The sequence below is a fragment of the Asparagus officinalis genome, chromosome 7, assembly GCF_001876935.1.
Source record: "Asparagus officinalis chromosome 7, Aspof.V1, whole genome shotgun sequence".
NCBI classification, from domain to species: domain Eukaryota; kingdom Viridiplantae; phylum Streptophyta; class Magnoliopsida; order Asparagales; family Asparagaceae; genus Asparagus; species Asparagus officinalis.
The window spans coordinates 122843378-122861819 of NC_033800.1; the positions used below are offsets into that span (position 1 = coordinate 122843378).

At 33.4% G+C, this 18442-nt stretch overlaps 1 protein-coding gene across 3 annotated transcripts in view; it reads left to right on the forward strand.

Moving 5' to 3' along the window:
- The window catches only part of LOC109850607 (suppressor of RPS4-RLD 1), a 57828-nt gene that overhangs the window by 21772 nt on the left and 17614 nt on the right, over window positions 1–18442 (forward strand). For all 3 annotated transcript variants that reach the window (XM_020420653.1, XM_020420654.1, XM_020420655.1), the window contains exons 7-11: window positions 1303–1369; window positions 2703–2803; window positions 3707–3814; window positions 8152–8222; window positions 8343–8399. In XM_020420653.1, the coding sequence (XP_020276242.1) occupies window positions 1303–1369; window positions 2703–2803; window positions 3707–3814; window positions 8152–8222; window positions 8343–8399 (404 nt within the window). The remainder of the gene's footprint in view (window positions 1–1302; window positions 1370–2702; window positions 2804–3706; window positions 3815–8151; window positions 8223–8342; window positions 8400–18442) is intronic.

The following is an 18442-nucleotide window of genomic DNA, read 5'->3' on the forward strand; positions in this document are numbered from 1 at the left end:
TGTAATTGGAGCTTAAATCGTCTATGTACTTTGAAAGCGAAAAATTAGAATGAGAATAGCCAAATGTGTAAAAAGTTGCCACGTGTGGTACTTGGGTCTTACTTTAGTATTTAGTATAGATGGCCAGTTCTTCTGTAATTTTAGCAACCATCGTATCCCTTTCACTATCCTAATCTGGCTTTGGTATTCTTGTAGCTGAAATGCTTCTGTGGCGATGATTCATTAGTCTTCCCTATCGATCTAGTCATTGGTATCCATTGCTGGTGCCTAATTCTCTGAAGCTATTATGACTTTTCTTCTCCTTATGCTACATCTGACTTGTTATGAGCGTACTTTTATGATTACCACTAGTCCATAATAGCATTCTCATTTGAGCTACAGTCATGTTGTGGATATTTTTCCTAATTGCTTAAGTTCTGAACTGTGGACATTTTTGACACAGAAAGCATGCTTGTTGTCTTATATATCTTTCTTGTTAACTTGTCACTCAATGATCATATAGTGCTTGAGACACCTATTGGCAGTGCTCGTCTTTCCTTAGCAATTTGAAGAAGGTGAATGTTTCTGTTGTCACAGCCCTCATTTTTACATCTTTCCAAATGTATATGTATCTCCTCTTCTCTACAAGCAAATAATACATGTATAACGATTGAAATGACCTTAGAAATGATTCCAAGTGTACTATGACCCAATGATGTTGGTGCCATTACGCATACTCTGTTCCTAATGCATAGCTTTCTAAGTATGTACACCATTTATCCCATTAGACCTGAAAACTAATGACGCTACACCATCCTTGATTATAATGCGGCATTTGAGTGGCATTATACTGGATCTTACTAAGTTGGAGCTCCCAATGTATGAAGGGTTCTTGTAGGGATCTTAGGAAACTTTATGTAGTCTGTCAGCTATGTAATTTAACCCCTTCTGTACTTCATCTTGGGACCACAGTGAAAGCACATGTAAGTTACTCTTTCGCCCTTAGAGATGTTGCCACAAATATTATGCCTCAGTTTGATTGGTTGTCATTCCTTTCACGAATTTGATACGTGCTGCATTCCGAGCCCCTTTTATGAGACGAATTTCTGACGCTGCTATTTATGATTGTCCTTTATTTTATTACGTAACTTCTATGTTGCATTAAATTGACAAATTAAAATATAACAAGTCCAACCAATTTCTTACATGTGTCTGTGTCCTATATTGGGATTGGGACAAACTTTTTGGTTTGGTATGCATGCTTTTATACCAAATATATGCATATATGTGCTGTTGAACTTATTTTGGTGAATTGAGTATCAGGCCATCGAAGATTTGACCAAGGCGTTGGAATTTGAGCCGAAGTCATCAGATATTTTACATGAAAGAGGTCAGTTCCTCTCTGCTTTGTTTTCTCATTCAATTTATACATATTTGGCTATGATTTTGTACCTGTTTCTTTTTTCTTTGCATATTCTTTTGCGAGTCTGTAGTTATTTAGACCAAAAAACATACATTCATAAAGGGATCATGTGCTATAAATTGCACTAGGATCAATTATTTCTGCAAGTATTTTCTTTTATGCATTATGTAAATTGACAACTATGATTTACACACATTAACTCCTGTATTCATATTCCATATTGACATGGTATTGAAAGTATGTATCCAAAGCTAAGGTAGCCACAAGGTATATGTTGTGTGAGTGTGTCCAAGTATATTTATTTGATATATTGCTGAACATTAGAGACGTAACCAATGATGGCAAAACAAATAATTTACCCTAGAATTTCTGATGAAAAATGGCGTGGAAGCATTCATCATATGCACATACCTAGGAGATTAAAAAGGTTGACGATTGTTCTTCCAAGTGTCAGATTCCAACAGGCATTCCCTCTAGTCTTATTAAGATGTTTAATGGGAGCAAGCTTCGGATATTGAATTATCTGAAGGGGTGGCTCACAAGTTTTTCATTTATCATCTTTTTTATCTAGTGGTTGCTTAGTCGCCTAGGCTTTACTGCCTATTCATGGGCTTGGTGACTGCCTGGATGTCATGTAATAAGAGGTTGGAAAGTTGCTTGGCACTGACCACCCAGGCTGCTTAGGCTGGCTTTTATTGAAATGTAAGCAGATGTGTTCCATACAAATTGCTACAAGATGTCTGTTTTTCCTTTATTCTTTTTTTTCCCCAAATTAGTCTGTGGTGTTTTTATCTTTAATCTTTTATCCTTTTTCGGTGTGGTGGGGATGTATTTGTCTGTAGCTTTGGTGCCTTTGGGCAAGTCAGCAGATGTGAGTGTGAAGGTGGAGGGTCTATGTGTGTATGAGGGTGTCTTTGCATGTAAGAATAGTTGGCCTCTTCCCCCGCATGTTGGACATGGGGGCTGAGTGCTCCAGTTAGGCAGTGGCATATGTGATTAAGGTGTCACCGCATGGATTGTCCACGATTATGTGTAACTTTGAGACTGTTCACTTTAGATGGCATCTTCAGTGACTTTGAATGTTAGGACTGCTAATATGACACTGCTTATTGTTAGTCTCGTTTGGTTAGTTTTATCCATTTACAATATAATGCAGGCTAAGCTAATACATTAGAACCTTTAAGAAAAAACTGCACATGTAAAATGTCTTTGTTGATCTGATTGTTATATGATTCCGAAATGATAATTCTGAGACCTTTGGATATGGTTTATTCTCATAAAGTGAAAAGTTACATTGCAGGAATTGTTTGTTACAAGTTTAAGGATTATGATGCTGCTGTATCAGACCTTTCAGCATGTACTAAGAAGGACAAGAAGAACAAATCTGCTTACACATATTTGGTAAGTCAATTTTTTGTTTTATTGATCTCATATTCTGTTCTATATCAACAAAATTCCAAAAGATAAAAGCCTATTTTCTTTTATCTTGTGTTACTTAGCTCTGCCAACTATTTTATGTTGATTATTCAGAGGAATCATTGTGAGGGTGTTTGGGAGAGCTTATTTTTCGTTGAAGTAGCTTTTAAGCGAGGTTTTCTATATCTACATGTTTGGTAACATCTCAAACAAAGTAGCTTATAACTTTAAGCTCAATTTGAAAAAGTTAGGGTTCCCCAACTTTTAAGAAAGTAGCTCATAAGCTCACCTAAATAAGCTAAATAAGTGAGGTGTGACTAAGTAAATGACTATTCTACCCAGACAAATATTATTAAACATTTATCTTAAATGTCTAAAGACAACAAAAGCTAGCATCTTATAAGTTTCAAAGTAAGTCCTCCTAAACATCCTCTATGTAGTACAGTGAACACTATCTTTTCCTTCTCGGTATTTGTTCCCCTCCATGAGTGACTGGTAACAGTTAATGCTCCCATAAATTTTGCTAAATGATTACAGAAGAACACTGGATATACTAAAGTGTGCTTCTCAGTTAATTCTATATTTGTATTAGGAAAATTCAGTTTCTGAAATCTGAAAGATCCTGTTGTTTACCATTCCTTTAACTTACCCAGTTGAACAGACCAACTAAGGTTCTCTTTTTATTAGTATCCTCAGACACCCTTTTCTTCTGGTATTTGATCCTTGTAGTAATTGCACTCAATAAAGTTGCAACTCTTTGATGCTATGTGGAGCTACTAGAAATGTTATTCTTGTTTTTTCTAGCTAGGCTGTAATCCTTCTTAAGTTTCTAAGCTTGTTTGTTCATTATATCATACTTGTGGAGGATTTTCATGTCTACTGTTGTAGGGACTGGCCTTATCAGCTATTGGGGAGTATGCTCAAGCTGAAGAGACACACCTCAAGTCAATACAGCTCGATCAAAATTTTCTTGAGGGGTGGGCCCATCTCATCCAAGTGGGTCATTTGCAATCATTATAAATTTCTCAATAAATGCATTGCTTTATATTTCCATGGGACTTTCTAATGCTATACAGGGTAATTATTATGTTTTACATCTTATACCAGTGTTTGTTTATTTTGCTTATAGTTTTTTGCATCAGAAATATTACATGATATATATCTCCCCACTTTATAAACTAAAGCAGGCTGCCTTTGATCTTTTGAAAATTAAGTTGTAAGGATGAGACATATGAGTTCTGAATTTTTTTTTTTCTGATATGTCCTGTACTGAAAATGTCTCAATTTTGCTACCGCATCATGCCAAACAGGTGTTCTTTCGTTATAGCTGGAAGCCAATGTTCTGCATAGTGAAGCACAAAGGTTCACCAAAATATACACTCATCTTATCCAAAAATCCATGCATGACATGTTTGACTGAATCTATATGATCCTTATTTCTGAAAATTGATATATGCTTTCTCTATCTTCATTCATCAAGACTTAAAGGTCATGGAGACATTAAAGCCATTTTCCTTAAAGGAGATAACTGCGCTGTGTATATGAATGTCGTTTTGCATTGTACTTCCTCATAATTAAATGCTAACTTTGAATGATATCAAATTCTCACCAAGCGCCCATTACTGCACCATCAAGTATTAAAAGTTCTAAATTCCTCTAGATTTTTGATTTAGTAAACTACTAATCTCAAGCCAACTTGTAGCTCTACCTTTGATTGATAAATCATCTAGAGTATTGTGGTGAAGCCAAGATTTTCTTCTAGGAGGGGCCAATTAACAACTACCATACTACACCATTAAAAAGTGACCAAATATTATAATATAATAACTTATCGTACATGTAAGTAGGTGAAAGAAGAATGTAGGATAAAAGTTTATTACAAAAAAATATTATCATAAATGCTTGAATCATTTCAACATATTCACCCTCATCAGTCAACATGCTTCAATCTTCGAAAGTTTCTTTACAAAAATGTACTAACTGTAGTTGGCTTTTCCATAACTATAAACTACAAATTTTAATATTTTTGAAGACATGATAGATTGATAATATGATATAAATAGTACTATTTCACATATCATTTTTTATATCACAAAATGCAAAACCACATGACAATATAAACCTCATTTCATAAATCTATTGTTAAATAAAATATGAAATGGATAGCCATCTCGAACTACAACTCTGAATAATAAAACATAGAATTAAAATAACTCACATATGATACTCATGTAATGAAGAGAATCTCATAATTTTTGAACAAAATGCAAACCACATCACCTGAGAAAATGAGCTCATTAGAGATGTTCCTATTTGACTTCAAACTATAGAAAATATAGTCTAAGAGAAGGGGGAAAAAGAGACTTTTGTATTAATTGCGGATGGGCAAAAATCATATTAACTAATTTACTAGTTGCTCCACTTAGTCATTGACTCATAACTTAGTCACTTAGTCATTCTTGTCAGCAGGCTCATAACTCTTTTTCTTTACAATAATACACTAGCCTTGCCCCCGACTTTGCACTTAAATGCCCTATAATTTCAAGCCGAACAAAAAAAATACCCCAAAGTATTTAAATGTTGCATATGAATATCTCATAGTTATAAAAAGCCCTGATGGCATTATCTTTTACTTCACATAACAAAGGGTACTAGAGTGAGACTCTTAGAAACATTGAGGGTATTTAAGTGACGCTATTTACCAGCTTTAGGCATTTATATGGAACATTTGGTGAACAACAGAGCATCAACGTGCAATATTTTGAAATTTTGGGGAATTTTTTTGCAGAACTTAAATACTTCGGGTCATTTTTTTGTTCGGTTTGAAAAAAGAGGTCGTTTTAGTGCATGGTCGGGTAAACTATGGGGGCATTTAGGTGCAATTAAGCATTAATTATATTGTGTACAATTGCTTCAATAAATAGGTTTATTCAATATTAGTCCATTAAATCTTTCATATTTTGAGTAAGTCCCTCAAATCATTGAAGTTAATATTAAAATTAGACTCTTCAATCAAGAGTAGTTGTAGCAATTAGGGGAATTAATTTGAAAGTACTTAATATCGGAGATGAGATATCAATTTCAATGAGTTAAGAGGGTAATTTAAAAACATGGAAGTTTTAAAGAACTAATATAGTAGACCTAACTCAGGGCGGCTGCCCCGTTAGTATTGTCCCTTTTAACAATTATATTTCAATGAACTTAATAGTTATACAACATTTTCATTAGAGATGTTTACTTCCTCTTATTAACAACCAATGGATTTTTATCTAACCGTACATATCAATCCAACTTGACATGACATCAAATAATAGTATTACAAGAAACCAAGGTTACCGTTGGGTGTTTTCAAGGAGGAAGGCACAAAACAAGGAGCAAATTTCCTAAGGCACAATGATGTAAGACAATATAAAGACCAAATCGAAATTTGGTTGAAGAGTCATGTTCAAATTAGTCTTATCTTGGTAGAGTTTAAATGCACTAGAACTCTACTTTAAAATTTAATCTAATCAATACTATCCTAACAACTTATCTCATCCTAACTAGTCGTTCCATCAGATTATGAATTTTCAACCAAATCTTGATTTGGCCTTCATCTTGTCTTACATCAGAAAGAACATGTTGAAGGCTGCATCTCATTGGAGCAAGACGGTCACATTTTCTTAAAAGATTTTAAATGTTTGATGATGTAAAATTCGAAGTGAATCAAATCAATTGTATTACATCATTTAATACACGATGAAGCCCTTAATATTAAATTGAAGTGTTAATTGTTTTTTCAAGTCACAATTTCTCTCTTTGTAATGGTAGCTAAGAAACCATAATTCTGTAAAATGTGGGTTCTCAACAACGTTTTAAAGCAAAGAAATATAGTAGTAGGTGAAAGGGGAGAGGAGAGAATAAGAGAAGAACAAGACAAAAATGGAAAGAGGAAAGATGAAGCAATAACATTGTAAAAAAGCAAAGTAAGAAGAAAAAGTGGCTAATGTACCAACTAACAGATGAGAATTAGAAGCATAGTTACATGGTTTGTAGTATGTAGTGGTTTGTGGTTCAAATTCGGGTACGTAATTCTCCACTTAGAAAGTTTGGATTCGATGGGTGTAGCTTGCTTCAATATGAAAGTTCGATACATACTATGTTATAAATTTTTTTGTGTGCGCTTATCATTTTTCGAAGTGTAAAGTAGAAAATTGGAAACTAGAAAATGCATTTCAATATTTAGTTACATTAAAGTTGTTGACTCACTGTTAATTTGTTGTCTTATCTCAATATGTAATTCAATTAAAAAAGACAGTGATCTAGGGTTATAATGAATTTTGGATAGCTTCCACTTATTATAGACTATGCAATAACTTTGTTGAAATATATTAAAAAATTCCTTATGCATGTGCACGTAAAGCGACCTTGTTTCCCACATACTTGAAAATGGTATGTCAATTTTGGGAAACCAATTCGTGTATCGAAGGGTCACAAATGTATCTTGAATCGATTTACTGGAATTGTACGATGGTCCGAGGGGTTGTACGACGGTTTGAGGGGGTTTAGGGAGTTACACAACTATGGTTAGAAGAATGGAAAGAATAAAAGTAGAAAAGCCAAAGAAATTTAAAAAGGCAGTATTGTAGTAAATTCTACATTATTAAGTAATATCAACAATTACTATTATGGTGTTATTAGCAAGCATGTATGAGCCACACTGAGGCGCAATGAGGCACACATCGAGGCATGGCAACCTCACCGAGACACCTCGCTTATGCGATGCATCCTGCGTGAGTGCAGAGTATTATGGTGTTTCCCCAAAACGCCCTGCATCCAAGCTAATTGTCTCTATTGGCATATGGAAGCACCGCTACCACTAAGGCCCGGATATATGGTAATGCAGTGGTTTGAGTTATGGGAGATTTTAGGTTCAAACCAGGCTTTTCTCTTTGTTTCAAAGGGAAAAAAGAAAATAAAGAAGATCCTGATTTCGAACGTTATCATTATTATTTAATATATGTTTATATACCCCCTTTGATTCTCCCTTTATAAGAGGGTCATGTAATGTTCTAGGGCTTTCAATCACCTAAAGATTTGAGGATCATAAGTGTTAAATTTTGCTCATAAACAGTTTTCATGTGTTGCACTTGCCTGAATATGCTTATGGTCGAATTCAATTTAGTTGACCGATTCGACACTAATACTAATATATGATGAATCATTCTTTTTCTCAATTCTTCTAGTTCTATGTATTTATGTGACACTTTTGTTACACTGTTCCGAATCTATTGTATTGTTGTCTTGTTCTTGAAATCATGTGCTTTTTGATTAACAATTAAGCATTTGTGCAGTATTACCTAGATTTGGCAAATTCAGAGAAGGCCTTTCATTGCCTTGAACAAGTTTTACTTGTTGATGAAAGGTAAGTGTCATAGCTACTGTTATGAATTCGATATTCACTTTGAACTCTTTTGTTGTGAGATTGTGATGAAAATTGCAAAATATATGATGTTCTTATGAGCTTATTTCACATGCTCCTTAGGTTTGCTAAAGCATATTACCTTCGAGGGCTACTTTACCATGGGTTAGGTCAGCACAGGTGATAAGTGGTTTCTTTCTTCTTTTTTTGCACTATTATTCTATTAGTTAAAAAGTTTTATAGGTACATGAACATATGTTTATTTTATAGAATCATTTAAGAAATTACCATTGCGAAGACCACAAAAGATAATATATGTGCATGTGTGCGTGCTTCTAGTTCCAACTTGGTATCTCCTAAATGGTAGAATGCAGATGAATTCATTATGGTTTCCATTTTCCACTAACCTCTTTCCCCTTCATCATTCTAAAAACAATCTTCATCTTTGTTATTACTTACTCTGCCTAATGGATTAGGCTAATCATTATATGTCTGTGCTTCTAGTTTCAAGCCGTTATCTACTAAAGGGAAGAATATGTTTGAAAATCGTTCTGGTTTTACCCCTTAACTTCTTTCCCCTTTATTGTACTTTCTAACTAGTAACAATATTAATCTTTGCAATTAATTACTATGCTCACATTTGAAAGTCATAGCCTTGCTGTTGGCGGCTCCTTTAAATGGCCATTTTGTTCAATACTTCTAGATGGTCCCTCTCTATCAAGGTCAATATTGCGCAAACCATAGTATCTTTGTAGCCACTTCTCTCTCTTCTTGTGTTTGTCCAAAGATAAGAATCATTCCGTATCAATCATAGTGCAGTAATTTAAATGCAATTGTCTGGTTGAAAAGAACAACGCTTTTCTATATCATTTTAATAAGAAATGAGCTATGTGCAAGTTAGGCTTGGTGAATGAGCCGAATTGTATTGAACTCGCTACTAACCCACCCGATAGGTTAGGTTTAGTATCAGCTCGGTTGGACTTGGGCTGTGTATAGCCTAGATTGATCCATTTTGGACCGAGTTTGGGTATAGGGACTAAAACTTGCTTTGAACCAAGGCCCATGACATGCCAGAACTGGGCCCAAAGTCCACACCCATTAAAATATGTATTCATATCCAATTTAATTATTGTTGTAGTTTTGTTTCTTTTCTAAACTTTTGTGTTAGTGTTACTTTTTTTCATAAACACTAGCTTCACGCCATGGCAAATCTCATGCCCACCAGAATAGCAATCACATGATAAACTTCTTATTTGGATGTATTTGAATTTCTAACAAACCTATCTACTATTATTTGCATGAGCTAAGATATTAGAACCTGTCTTTCATCAGACCTAATAAATTTATTTAGTATTAAACCCCTCTATCAATTTTCCCTCACACTATTTGTCACAATCTTCAATTTATTTTGCATCATCGTTATAGTTTTTTAGAAGTGAACACGCGCATTTCTTACAATATCATTAATATTTAGGTGAAAATTTTCACCACCTGATTCGTGGTCTCATCCCCTTCCAAATGTTGTGAAACTCAACATCGATGCAACGTTTTATTTTGATTGCTCTGGTTTTAGGATTATTGTTCGGAATCATCTTAGCATTCACCTTCTATCCTACAATACCTTCGGTCCTCTATCGACTCCCATATCACTTAAGCCATGCCTTCTCAGGGCTCCAAATTGTACTTTCTTTTGACTAGATCTATATTATCAATTTATCATCGAATCTGATTGCTTGGTCTTGTTGCTTGAGTTTCATGGAGCCATTGCACACCCATATTCCATCTTGAATACTGTTGGTGAGTGCTAGTCTCTTCTTAAGCTCTTCGCCACCTCTTATGTCAGCCATGTTTGTCGCTCGGGCAACATATACGTTTGCAACTTAGCTCACTTTGCTTGTAGATACAAATGTACCTCCTTTTGTGATCTAGGGATGATCCAGACTTTATCTGTACTCAAATTCTTCTTGAAGCTATGTAATTGAATCTTTTGATTCCTCTAAAAAAAAGTAACAATATCATATACTAGTTATACTTGTAGTCTTGCCCTTAAATTCGCCCCTGTAATTATAAGCAAAAGATAGAATTAATTAAATTTAACAAGTAATTTGAAATTTGAAGTCTTTTCGATGGAAACAAACTGAATTACAAGAATAGAAAGGCTGATCAGAAAGACTTAAAAAGGTGGCTAACAGATTAAACTAATCACACCATTGATGATCTCCAAACACAGATATAGTATAGAAAATTTAGAATATTTAATTTCCCTCTACAATTTTGAAATTCTTGTATAATAATATTTGTTCATGAACATACTTGGAGTAGTCCTTAACTTTGTGAGAATTAAAGATGTGTTAACAAGTTTAAATAATGTGAGAAGTAGTTAGTAGTAGTGTCAGCAATCAATTAATCAAGAAATATTTTGGACCGGGTTGCTATCTGTTCTGGCTTCTGTCTTATCTATTTGTAGTAATTTATTTTACTATCATATCTTTATATGGAAGTGTATAGAATATTGTATTTTCCATTATTAGTTTAGATGCAATTAAACCTTACAATTGACTATCAAGAAAACCATAAGTTAAGTTATGGGTATCTTACAATTTTTAAGAGTTTTGAGTCCGATCATCTCCAATAAAAAGAGATTAATCTTAATCTAAGTGCTCCAAAATTTTTTATTTATTAGTAGAAGTTAGTCCAAATTTAATTAGACAATCTAAATTTACTTAGGAGTTGTTTTGTCTTTAAGAGTTTTTGTATCAGTTTGCCACTATAAAGTTATCTATGAGAGTTTGTTTTATAGGAGTTATCAATAGAGTCTTGATTAGTTTATCTTTAGGAGTTAGATTTGTTCTAGAATTCTTAATTATGTAATTAGTTAGACATAACATACATTTTTTTATAAAGAGAATCGGTCAACATAATAAAGCTCCTTTATTAACAATATAATTTATATGTTAGATAACCTCATATTAATTGAAGGGTTTATATAACCTCGCACTATTTTACGGGTTTAGATAACCTCACACTATTTGAAAAGTTGTCCATATTAATTTTGCCCCAAGATGATATAACTTGTATATGTTATTCTCCATGGGATTGTGAGTTTATTAAGTTATATAATTATTATAGATCTTATTTCTACAGCCAACTTAACCTAATACATTGCAGGTCATCCAAATAAAATAGAGTCTAAAGGTTTCTGATGAAGACTTAGCATATTTTTTAGATAATAGATAACTATATATATGTAGTTAACCTTCTTGTTCTACTGCTCTATCAGAATTTTATAAATATGCTCTTTTATTTTACATTAGATAAACGGATTATACACTGAATTAGAATGGTTTCTGGATGATGGTGCTAATAAGTAAAATAATCTTAATTTCATAGTTTCTAGGTTATTGAAAGTGGCATTTAGGTTTTAGTTTGAAATTATAAACAACTTCTATGGACCTCTTACAAAAAGGCATTAGCTATATGATTTATGACATAATTATGTTTTTCAGCCAATAGACTAAATTATTAAAGATGAATAAAAGCCCTGACTTAACGCCTTCTTTCTGATAGCTCCCCTGTCTCTCTAATAAATCGATCTCCTTCTACCACATGGCGATGCTCCCTCTCTCAACTTATCTATCAACCGGATCAATTTATCCTTTACAAAGACTCAAAACCAAAAATCATGACCTCTCTATCACTCTATATGATCAACTCCCTTTTTACAATGACATCCAAATTAATTCCCTCCCCTCTCACAATTTGACCTCTGTGTCCATGGAGCAATTTCATTTGTTAGATACATAAGGTAGCTATCTAGTAACGTATTACAAAGTTTATGAACACATTTTTTGGAGTATACTACATTTACTAATCACTGAAATGAAACAAAATGTGCAAATATTGAATTTGGTTTCTTTTGCTCGAACAAAAAGACATAACATAACCCAAACTCATAACATAAACTATTTAGCAATTGAGTTATGGTAAAGAAATAAATTTAAAAAACAATTGAGATATTCGACCACGTGCAACGCACGTGCATCCCACCTAATACATTTGAAAAAACCAGTCCAAGTTTAACCCGGGCTTGGCCGGTGGGCTTAAAGTAAGTCTCTTCAGACCCAGACATTCAGGCCTAGGATTAGCTCAGGATAAAAACTGAAATGGGTTGACCAGGCACGGCCAGGGCCTAGGTTAGGCCTACAAAGTCGTCTTGGGCTTAATGGAAGTGTGTACTAGTGGTGCGAAATCTGTAGGCTATGTAAATTTAGAAATGTCAACTGTAATAAACATATGTGATTCCTTCTTAGCAACTAGAACAAATTTTACTATCTTAAAAATTACGGAAAAAAATAAAATTTAAAAGTTGTAAATAATAATCTTGAACTATCAGCTTTGTTTGTGTATTTGCAATGTTAATATAGAAGCATTAGATAAGTGACAATGGTATGAAATATAATCTCACATAGACTGATATAAGTAACTATCAGATTCTTAATGAATTGACTGTGAGAAAAATGGATGTTTTTGGGTTTTATTTTGTATATTATTTTAGTTTTTTTTGTTTTTGTTGATTTGGGGGGTGGGTCAAGGATCTGCTGAATCCTCATTAATTTCCTATTGTACTTCAAGCACGTTACAGAATTCTTGGTTGGACTGTATGGGAAAAGTGTGTTTTTTGGTTGTTTCATGTTTTCTCTTTTTCTTCTTTTCTTTTTTGTTTACTAGGTGAGATGCACGTACGTTGCACATGGTTGAATAATTTGATTATTTCATTCAGGTTTATGTCTTTATTTTTATCATGAAACATATTTTATGTCTTTACTGTAACTAGTTTGTGAAATAGTTCATGGTTACCAGATAATCTATTGCACAAAAATAAGGTCATGTTTTTAAACCTCTACTTGATGATGATAACATTTTGTAGGCTAGTATCAAACTTGATAATGCATTGAATTTAGTTATGTCTTGCAAATTTTAGAACTTTGATCTAACCTATGTTACCCGGGTACTTCTATAATGAAGCCGTACCCGTACCGGACACGTACCCGACACTTTCCCGTACCCAAACTTCATGGACACTTCTTGAATATATGCATGCATTTATTACAACATGTACGCAATTATACGATATATGTGTTAATTTAAAACACTTGTCAAAAACTTCCTAAACGTAGAGCTTACACTTCACATCCGTCTTTTGAAACTAATGAGATACGGCTCGGATTCGTTTCAGTCTATACCCAAGTTTAAAACTATATAGTTAATGGGTCGTTTACATATCTAGTAAAAAAATGAGTAGTTTACAGTTCATGAAAATCAATATGATAAAAGAAACTCAAAAATGTGATCGGAATTTTAATTCTAATGACACATGAAGGGGAAAAAATTATCTTATGTACAGTATTAATTCTATATATATATATATATATATATACAACTTAAGTGGATAGGGAATAGTGTGTCCACCAAAGTTTTTAACCACTCATATTCTCTAGGGATCCATGTATTATATAAAAAGGTGTTTTATATTAATAAATGTGTGACTACAAACTTTGGTGGATATCAACTTAAGTTGATAGGAGTCTTGCTCTCTCTCTCTCTCTCTCTCTCTCTCTATATATATATATGGAATCGGCGAAAAATCATCAGACGTCGAATAATATTTGTCACGACGTCCATTCACCGCATGTGATGAAAAAGCTCTGGAGGGATACTCCACTGAAAACAAGCAATTAAGTGTTTGTTAATTTCAGGTATAAAAGGAAATTGAACTCATCTTACAAATCGGTAAGATAGAGTCATTACCTTATAAAGGGTGAGACGGTTTGGCCACATTGTGCATTTATAAGATAGGGCATATCGACAATATATCCCTGCCTTATAAAACACAATGCAGCGTCAAAACGCCCCCTTTATTTTGAGATATGGTTTTGACCAAGCAAAACCTATCTTTAAAGCGTCGATCCTCACCAAGGAGAATCAAGGCTTTGCCCGGTTGCCTCACCAAGGAGAACAACGGGGAGTTAAAAGGACCAATTTGTAAATTTTCAGAAAAAAGAGGGCTAGTTTGTAAAATTTCGAATATGCAAAAAATAGCTCACCAGCATATGAAGGAAGCACGCCGTCAGCCGATGCAGCAGGGGAACGACCTCTCGAGACTCGCGACATAATGACCTACAAAATAAATCAAGAGGTCAGATCTAGAAAAAATCCTCTTTTTATTGCAATTCTACCCCCCTGAAAGATAAGCTCGATGCGCCAAATCATAATCCTAACCCTCGCATGCAATCCCATAAGTTCATAAATTAAATTAAGCATAAAAATGCTAAAATTATGGAAGATATACCTGAGGGAAAGCTCGAAGATCTAATAAAAATTAGATCTTGAAAAGTGCTCGAACCACGCGCTCGAGGGGCCTGAGAGAAATTCTAAAAATGGAAGTTTCGAGGGATTTCTCAGTCAAAGATCAAAAGGAAGACTAGATCTAAGATGAATATCAGGTTTTGAGGGAGAACGGATGCTCGAGGGAAGAGAAATTCAAAAAAGAGGAGAGAGAGGTGGCCGGCCCTAGGTGAGGGGAAAGAAAAGAAAAAAAGACCCCTTTTGTAGGGTGAACCGGCCTTGAACCAAACCGGCCTTGAACCGGACCGGACCGGTTTTGAACCGGAATCTAAATTGAAGCTGAACCGAGCGTCGAAACGACTTCAAATCGATCGACGGTTCAGTCCATCATTCATTCACTCCTCTCCCATACGTTCGGAAGAGTTGAATAATTACTGCCTTTTTTGGGTCATTGTCAGACCGGTTCAGTTCATTTGGGCATGGAAAATACTCCAATAAGGTATATGAGTATAAACTGTTCCCTATTTTTCATTGAGAAGTTCCTGGAGAATGTTTTCATAAATATTCTTAAGGATAACTCAACAACACGACGCCGGACAATGCGTCGCAACGCCAACAATCTATGGTCAATGCTATGTTGAACCAACGAGCACGAGTTAAAGATCAGAAAATTAGGAAACGACTTCAAATTCAATATATATAGTCGTGTCCACGTACCCTAAATTTTACAGTTTTGCCGTGTCCTGCACCCGCACCCGTTTCCATGCAACTTAGGATCTAACAAACATATCAAAATTCTAACTTGTAATTTTAGAACTTTATCTAATAGACATCACAGGATTTTTATACTGCATAGCAAATGCATAACGGCTAATGCGATGGGAAATACATATTAAATTCATCCTTGACAAAATTCACTTGAGACCAACAAAGAAGATCAGTACATGATCCAAAACATAAAAAATAATAAAATTATATATTAATATGTTACTAATTACTAATGATAAAACTAATATGATTTCCAGTATGAGTAGAACACTTCTAACCAAAAACTAACTTCACACAAAACTCTTATATCACATTTTTATGCTAAATGACATCAGCATTATTCAGGAAGATATCTACCCTAGAAAATATAAAGTATCAAAAGTTTGACCTTTCTATGGAAGTTTTAAACGTTGAGAGATACTATTTCCCTATAGCAAAAATCATGTCGGTCAAATACAAAGAAGTGTCCTAAGGAAAAGCAAATGCATACATAGTTTATGCAATGAGAGTAATCCCATAAGAATCTATGATCTTAAAGAGATAATGTAGACATATAGTTCACTCATTGGAATTTTGTAGAATTTGTCATCCTTTATTCAAAGAGAATGAAGTCTGGAGGGGTCTAGTTCAAAGTTCTTCAAAAATGTCATGCATTTTTCTAAAGCTACATTGATTTTGCGTTTAGATTCAAGGAATTGTTAAAATTTGAAATCCAATCCATTGTTTGGGAATCGTTAGAATTTCAGTTATAGAATTTTCAACTCCAAAGTCATTTTGGTACTTATCAGATTTAAGATAATTGTTTGGTGCTTTTTGTCTGGATGGTTGTTTGCAATTTTTAATTTTTAGGCTGTTGGTTGTAATTAACATTTTTTTCAGAAGGCCATTTGTAATTTTTAATATTTTCATAGGGTTTTTCTAATTTTTAAACTTTTTGGGGGCTTTCTGATTTCAAACTGTGCAGCAGGTGAATAAAAAAAATTAGATTTTCAGAGTATTTTTTGTAATTGTTAAATTTTAACATGTTTTATATATTTTTTAGGTCTTTTCAGAGGTTGTTTGTAATTTTTGAATGTTCAATGGTTGCTTGTGGTTTTAGATTGTTCAAAGTGTTTACCAAAGGTTTTAGATTTTCAGGATGTTTTTTCTATTTTGACTTTTTTAGGGTGTTTTTTATTCACTTTTTTCAAGGATTCTACAACGTAAGATTTTTGGAACTCTGTTTGTAATCTTTAGTTTATTGGGATGCTGTATGTAATTATAGATTGTTCGTGGAGCTGTTCAAATTTTTTTAATTTTCAAGGTGTTTGTTTTTTATTTTTTAGAATTTTTGAGGCGTTTGTTATAATTTCTAGATTTTTAGGATGTTGTCTATAATTTCAAGTTGTTTAGGGGATCATTCAAAATTCTTAGATTTTTAAAGTGATATTTGTAATGTTCAAAATTTTTGGTGAGGAGGTTGTTACTAATTTTCAAACTTCATGATTTTGCCTATAATTTCATATTATTCAAGACGTTCAAAACTTTTGTATATTTAGGGTTTTTGTGTAACTATGCATGCAAACTCTTATTTATTATCATATAATAAATTTATTAGCTTTGTAGAGCATATATCTTTAAGTCTCCCACTTGCGCACAAATCCAATCCAATACAAATTTCAAACCCATCTTGTCAATGTATTTCTCAAACACCTTTTGACTCAAAGGTTTAGTCAATTGATTTACTACATTATCGGCAGAAACAACTTTGGTAATGTCTGTCTCTTCTTTTGGCAATTTCTCTTACCACGTGATACTTTCTTACGATGCATTTTGATCTATAATGAGCCCTAGACTCTCTAGTTTGTGCAATTGCTCCATGTTATCACAATGCAATGTGATAGATCGATAGTAGGAACAACACCTAACTCTTGCACAATTTTTTTAATCCAAATTGATCATTTTGCTACTTTACACAAGCTAAAATATATTCTATTTTAGTTGTAGAGTCAGATATACTTTCTTGCGTATAAATGTTTCAACTACTAGCCGCATTATTTAATTTAAAGAGAAACCTTGATGTAGATTTTCTATCATTATGATTCGACTGGAAATCAAAATTAGTGTATCATTCAACCTTTAAAGGATTACCATCAAATACTAAACAATAATATTTTATTCAATTAAGATATTTAAGAATATGCTTTACTGCAGTTCAATGTTCCTCTTCAGGATTGGACTGATGTCTACTAACTCGACTTGGTTCTTGAGCAATATTTAGCCCTAGTAGTAGTACACAACATTGCATTCATAAGACTACCTACAACAAAAACATATGGCATTGGTCATTCTTTCCAACTACTTATTTCTATGAAGTGACATTTTTTCTTTGAAAGAGAGACTCCGTGTCTAAAAAGAGTAAGTCTCTTCTTTGGATCTTGTAGGTTAAACTTGGCTCCTATCTTATCAATATAAGTAGACTGAGATAATGCTATTAGCATGTCAACTCTATCCCTATAGAGTTTAAGTCCCAAATTATATGATATCTCACCCAAATCTTTCATAGAGAATTTGTTAGACAATTATTCAATAGTTAATAATATTTTAACATCATTTAGATTGTTCAGAAGTATTTGATAAAAGCTAGTTTTTTAGTTACAAGTATTTTAATAAAATCTTTCATAGAGAATGAGCAATGAGACAACCATAAAATTTGTATTTTTTGTGACTTTTCGGAGGTTGCTTGTAAAATTGAATATTCCACGGTGGTTTTAGATTGTTCAAAGGGCTGATCGAATATTTCAAAATTCTCAGGATGTTTTTTAATTTTTCGCTTTTTTCAGGGTGTTTTTGTCAACTTTAGATTTTGGAACTCTGTAAACTTTTAATTTTTTGGGTGTTGTAACTAATTGCAGATTATTCATGGAACTATTCAAAAATATCTAATTTTCAATTTGTTTTTTTATTTTTGGATTTTTTCTGAGGTGTTTTTACAATTTTTAGCTTTTTCAAGGGAGTTATTTGTAATTTTTCAATTTTCATGGTATCATCTATAATTTCAAGTTCTTTAGGGAACTGTTCAAGTTTTTTATAATTTCTTGCGTGTTTTTTGTAATATTTGGAATTTTTAG